This window comes from Lactuca sativa, chromosome 7 (genome assembly GCF_002870075.4).
Source record: "Lactuca sativa cultivar Salinas chromosome 7, Lsat_Salinas_v11, whole genome shotgun sequence".
Taxonomy (NCBI): Eukaryota; Viridiplantae; Streptophyta; class Magnoliopsida; order Asterales; family Asteraceae; genus Lactuca; species Lactuca sativa.
Genome location: NC_056629.2, coordinates 45,917,465 through 45,924,577, shown reverse-complemented (window position 1 = coordinate 45,924,577; position 7,113 = coordinate 45,917,465). Strand labels below are relative to the sequence as shown.

The following is a 7,113-nucleotide window of genomic DNA, read 5'->3' as shown; positions in this document are numbered from 1 at the left end:
CCACAAAATTAATTCTTATTAATTTTTTACTAATATTAATTAAACAATATAATTTCTCTTTTAATATATTATTCATATAATATATTAATAAATCATAATTAATCCTCTTTCTCCTTAATTCATCCTATCAGTTGCTATGGTGAAGGCAACACAAAAGGATCATGCTCACAATTGGGTCAAGTACATACCAAAATAGTTATGGGCTTAGACACCTAACCAACAGTCTTCCACTTGGATAAGTCTAATAACTATATTGCATATAACTTCGGAACCTAATCAGCAATCGTAGCTTTCAAAAGTCGTTGTCGAACTCTGATCATATCAGAATCGTGTCATTTAGATAAGGGATCATATATTCCTCCATTCTAGATATCGTATGAACTGAGACATGGATTTTAATCATACTCTTTTTGTTCATGTGTTGTTTCCCGATTTCCAATTTATGACGACTGACAACAGACTACAATTGAACACATCAACTCAGTCACGACTTAGCCAAGCGCTTAGGGTGTCATCACTAAATCATCGAGGGGCCCACAGATATCGCTTTTATCCCACATTGGGTAAAAGGAACGAATAAACTTCGACTCAAATGCTCGCTTGTACTTACTCATCAAATCACACACAACAATATGTTTTATAACACCAAGTTACTGGTGCGTTTACATATTATCAATGTGCAACCGACTTGTAGAATACAACTCATACATCTCGGTTTCAAGAATATAAGATATTATCGTCTCACTAATCACCCGTGATAAAATCCATGAAGTGATTCAAGTGAGCGTGGGTTTATTCCAATGCTCAAATCTTATTCATAAGCACTCATGAATGTTGCAGCAAATTTTTGCTATGTCTAATACACTTTAGACAATCTACAAACCAATTCATGACAATCTTCTTTCATGCCTACTCCCAAAGTATGAGCAACTGTGAAACGTTCGAATAATCTTATTATTCAGGAAGTCAAAACATGCAAAGTGAAACACAAGAATAATCGAATCCAATATGGCCCTAAACTTTTGAGTATAAATAAAACTCATTTTATTTAGTCTCCATATTGATTACACATTATTCATTGCATAATGTTTCGGATAATCAACTTATTACTTGAATTATAACAGCAGTTGTCCCAAGCACCAAGCATGCACACTTTGTTTACCTATGGTCCATACTTTGTGAAATAGATCAATTGAAAACATTTCCAATGATACTCATTCACAATCCTTGATCCTTACTGTTAGTGTAAGAACACAAAATTCTCGCCACTACTAGAATATGTTAGATTCTAACATTTTATGCAATTATCCTTTTGTAATCTTATTGCACAAAAGTTATCAAGACTTTGCTAATGAAATTACAAAGTTCTCTATTGGGGATTGTTACAAGACAATTCCATAGATGTGAAGTCTCACATTCAAAGTACATTCCTTTAAACATCCTTCTTGCATAAAAGTTTCTAATCTAGACATAAATTATTATCGTTCAACTCCCAATATGGAAACATTTCCATACTTTCCATATGGCAACTCATTATTAATAGAATCATATTTAATCATAATAACGTCATTATGGTCCATTCGTTACTATACTTCCAACTGCTCACAAGCGACCAATCCTTAGCAAACCTTAGATTGTCGTTGACAGTTTTTCAATTATATTAGTCAAACCAGTTCCTGTCCCTTTTCCTTCTTAATGCCCTAGGCATTTGGAAAATTTTAGAACGGTCGAATATTACAGCATATGCAATCGATCCTATACCTGAAGCGTATGGGACACGATTCACATCGAAAAACGTGATACTTTACCAGTTTCTTGCTATAATATTGTCATATATAGAATCCTTTTTAGTTGAATCTTTTCAAAATTACCTCCATATATGTCATTTGACTATATTTGATTAAAATTTCTCAATCTAAGTCTTTAGATTTGAAATGAAGTATAATATTCTCTCCCTTAATTATAGCAAAACAACTATTCAACCTTTGTAACTTTGTGAATTGAAACTTTGTTTTCTATACTTAATATTGCTAACTTGCAACACTTAAAATAATAATCATGCTCCCACTAACATGATAATTATATCCATACCCGCATAACATTTATGCTCCCACTAGCTTTGACACGTATTCAGAAAACAGTTGGACTTTCTAGAAAGCAATACTTATTGACTTCTAAAGTTCATATTTCTAATACAACCTGCTTCGATAAACCTTCATCTAAGCTTCTCAACCTCATACACCTTTCCTTAGAAAACTTATATGTGTGTCTAAACAATTTCAGTACTTATAGCAATAAGTCTTAAATGTTTAAACTAATTGTCAAATCTTACAATTCGAACTATGAAGAGGGATTTCGTAATCATAATCGAATTTGAGAATGCAATTTACACAACATCTAACTCCTTAAAATCTTCCTAGTGAAAGCGTTTCCTCACAATCATTTTCATGATGGAGAGAAACCTTATGACACTTAGATTTTATGGTGTATGTGCTCTTATCCATGTGAATTTGTCATAACCATAATCATAAGATAATGTTTGTGTCAAATCCAAACTCTTATGGACAGAACTTGTTCATTCTTTATTTCTTGCCATTAACGGTCCCACCATTGCTTCCAAGTTATTTAGCAGCTCACCTATACTAGTCAATGTACTTTCATTGAACAAGGTGTTTGCCCTTATGCAGTCAATTGAGAACTCGTAGACCTGACATGCATAAGTAACTTTACTGGAATGGTATAGAAATAAAATCTTGTCAACACGATAGGTTACAAACCTCAAGTCGTACGCTAGTGTCTAATAGGTTTACTCTTGATTAGTTCTTGAACCTTTTCAAGATCATTTAGACTCCCACTGACCTCTTGACATATAAGATTCACTTGTCAAGAAACATTTCTTGAAAAATAAATATTCAAGAGTTAGTGTGGATTCTTATCAAGACAAACCACTACACATAGGAATACCTTACATTATTTTTGTGTGTTTTTGGTTCAGACCTAACATAAAATAATAAATATACCCTTAGATAATTTCTTTTTAATTCTTTTAATTAATTTCTTATTTTTTAATTAAAAAGGGGGGAAATCTCTCTCTCTCTCTCTCTCTCTCTCTCTCTCTCTCTCACACACACACACACACACACATAATTGTTGGTGTTCTTCCTCTTCTTCCCATCAACCCTTTTGCAAATGGGCACATAGATATGCCAAAACCCAAAAATTGAAGAACGCACCTACATGAAGATCCACTATTGTATAGTAGATTGTCCACTTAAACTACAGTTATTGCAATCAAATTCACCATCATTATAGTTATCGATGGGATCATCAGGGATGTCCATTTCACATTTCATAATGTTTCTCCACAGGATTTTGACGCCAATGTGAACGAGATTTCGATTCCGACAACCACGTTCAGAAGTCCTTGAAGAACAGCAACCAAATGAGCGCTAGTACCTCCGATCAACCAAAATGTTCATTCATACACCATTCTTCTAAATCAATCCCTAAACCTAGAAATGATATGAAAATACACAAACGAAATCAATTTTTCAAAAATCGTTCTGGAAAACCAATTACCTATACGCTTCTTTTAGATTTAGAAATCGATTTCCAATTCTAGAAACAAACCCATAAATTCGACTGTTCTTAAAGAGACAACCTTGAAGATTGATTGTTTATTTGTGTATGTCTGTATGTGTTAAGGAGGATTTGTATGTGTTTGTAATCCTTGCTGCAAATAGGGATGTCAAAAACCCCCGTGGGACCTCGATCCCATACGGGACTAAATTTTTAAAAAAACCGGGAGCGGGAGCGGAATTAAACCCCAATTATTTTCGGGACCAGGGTCGGGAGTGGGTATTTCTGTCCCGTACTCCCGAGGGGGCCCAGTTGTACATTTATGTAAAAAATATATATTTAATATAAAATACATATACAAAATAGATTTTCTAATTTTAAGTTTAGGTTAGGTTTCACTTTCCAGTTTCCAATTAATGGATATTGAAGAGGTAGTGAATTGATCATATATTTTTAGATATGTAAGTATTTTATATTTGTAATATTGGATTTGTTATATTTTATATTTTTAAGATTGTTGGAATTGTCCTTTTGTAATGTTGGATTCGTAATGTTTAATTTTTAATTTTTTAGTTTCTAAAAGATTATGTTTTAAACTTTTAAAGTTATTAAAAATAAGCTTTTTAGCCTAAACCAAAGTAGTTGTTTAGCAACAAAAAAAAAAAAAAAAAAAAAAAAAAAAAAAAAAACGAATTTTAAGCCTATAAACCGGGGAAACGAGGGTGGGATCGGGGACCGGACCGGGGGCTATGTAAACAAGGGAGCCGGGGGCGGGACTGGGAGCGGGGGGCAACAATTGATTTCGGGGGCAGGAGCGGGGGCAGCTATTTCCGCTCCCGTTTGGTCCTGTTAAAATGTTTTAGTTTTTGAAAACCAAATTATAAAAACCGATCCAACCGAATTGTAATTAGATCGGATCGGATTAGATTTGAATTTAGTTTTGATTATTCGGATCCATATGTTGAAAACCGAAATCAATTTGGATTTACTTAATTGGATCGGATTGAACCAATCCATCCAAACGAACACCCCTATGACTATATATATAGTATAATCATCTATTCAAGCTGAGACAGTCCAAAATCATTAAAAAGACCTAAATTTGAACCACTTGTGCACCGACAAAAAAAATTTGGACCAAAACCACATAATTTTACCGAACTACAAACCTTTTTTGCAATTGTCTTTAAACTATTTAGTGTTTAAACTATTTACTGTTAGCAGAAATATTAATTGATGGTCAAAAATGTATTTCTTATATGTTACATTGTTTCACAATCACGAATTCATGATATTACAAAACAATCACGATATTACAAAACGGAAACAATCCTATATATAATTTATGATCTTGATGAGCCTGTCATTAAATTCATTAAATTCGGATATTACAAATTTTGTATGGTGTTATTATTATAATTACATAACATTGGTCATTGAGATTGTGATCAGGATTTCAACAAGTAATTTTAACATTTTTAAATCATAAATGGAATACCAAATACCTACTCCTCCTCCCACGACTACAACTGATTACCCGATGGGTATTTTTACTATCCAATATGTATTTTTAGAACCAACCCTTGTTGGATGCTATGAAACAATAAAGGGTCTCAAAATGTTTTAAAAGGAAATAGAAATATGTTGAAAGAAATTAAATTTAAAGGCATTGGTTTCTAAAGAATCGACTTCACTTAGCAGGAAATGGAATGGAATTCAAGAGCAAGAAGGGAAAAAGCATATGGAGAAGCAAAAGGTGTTTCAGTTGGCACCCATTGGTCAAATGATTTTGTAAAAGTCAACAGAATTCAATTCCGTACTCATTTGCAACATGTGACTGGAATGGAATTGGAATCACATTTTTGACCTAATCCGGTAAACCAAAGCTCCCTATAACAAGAAGATATACTCAAGAGATTTGTGCTTTGATGGAAAAGATTCATTAGACATCTTGCATAAAATTCCTACAATAACTTGCCTCAGGTAGATAGGCATCATATTCGGGGAATAAGATTCACTTTCAATATGACTAGAAATAGAAAGGCCTATCAACAATTCTCAAAATCACTGGAATGGAATCAGATTCTCAGGATCAAACTAAAACACATATTCTCAATTACCTCTCGAACAATGGTTTAAAGTTCAAGAATATGATTCCACCTAATATCCAAAATCACTTTCACAGATTACCCTACAGATTGAACTCCCGTAAATATGTACCTTAAACTACTTGCCATATCAGGTTAAATCATAATCCATATTTACTAGCTCCAGCAGCAATGGAATTGGAGAATGTTTACTTGCATTCAAATTGTTTTAGAAGAAAATGCACAGATTAAATTAGCAGTATTTGGTCAGCATTAGATGATTTTGTATTATATAATAGAAATGATTAGACAATAGATTCAACACACAAATTCCACTAATTGAAATGGGATCTAACAGAATATTGCAAATTGTATTTAATTTTGAAGAAAAATCATCCACACAAAGATTGGTCTGAAAGCAGATCATCGATTATTGAATTTAATAAGCAATACAACCAAGAACATAAACCATAAGCTTACACATAAAGATCTTTATACTTCATAATCATAAAGCAAATCATATTAAATGACCTCATTTTGTATAAACGCTAATCTTTACCTTTTTCTTCAAACTCGCACAATGTCTGTTGTGATAGCCCAATCCAAACCAAAGATTTCGTTGTTCCAGACGCTGTAATCCGAAATTGAAACAATTAGACAAAATACTCAAGGAAAAATCTCATGAAATTTGAAAAGAGTGAAATTGTTTACAAACCCTAGATTTTGTCGATGTCTTCGTCTTCAAACTCAATGTAATCATCACCGGCGTTATCATCCTCCTCATCAAGTCCACCAGCGATACCTTCATTAAGCCTAATATTCTCCGGCAACTCACCGTAAGCCTTCAAAAGCCTGGCCTCGTCAGGCATGTACTTGAGGATGACGTCAGCTTTGTCATCCTGGTAATCACGTAGACCGACTAGGATGATGTCACCGGCGGCGATCCAGACCTTTTTGTGCATCTTACCACGGATGTGACAGAGACGCTTGGTGCCGTCGATGCACATGGCCTCGCAACGGCCGTTTCCGAGCATACGGAGTACCTGGGCGTACTCTTGACCATCTTCCTTGAACACCAACTCTCGCTTCTCATCATCGGCTTCATTCTTACCCCTCTTGCGATTCTTTCCTCCCTTTCCCTTGTTCTTCGGCATGGCGTTGATCTACAGGGAAGTGGAAACCCTAGGATTTTGATTTTGCTATCCCTGTCTGTGTATGTGCGTTAACTCCCCCAAATTGATAATTTATATAGGCCTCACGTTTTTATCAAATTTACAGTATTCAATAGGTATATTTATTTAGCTATTTATAGGCTTATAGCTTTTATCTCACTAAAATTAATTAAAACTAGTGTGGTTCACCATCAGAAACACAAATCGATAAGTGGGAAGGGGACAAAATGAACGTAAAAAATGTTCAAAATGACTGAAAGTGAGAAATATTAAAA

At 34.0% G+C, this 7,113-nt stretch overlaps 1 protein-coding gene across 1 annotated transcript; it reads right to left on the bottom strand.

Annotated features, from left to right (window-relative positions):
- Window positions 1-6,018: 6,018 nt before the first annotated feature.
- LOC111890892 (eukaryotic translation initiation factor 1A) lies at window positions 6,019-6,898 on the bottom strand. Its single transcript, XM_023886964.3, has 2 exons — window positions 6,382-6,898; window positions 6,019-6,297 (listed from the first exon to the last, which is right to left on the bottom strand). Exon 1 carries the CDS (start codon window positions 6,818-6,820, stop codon window positions 6,383-6,385), a length of 438 nt encoding a protein of 145 aa, XP_023742732.1. The 5' UTR covers window positions 6,821-6,898; the 3' UTR covers window positions 6,019-6,297; window position 6,382.
- Between the last annotated feature and the right edge of the window lie 215 nt (window positions 6,899-7,113).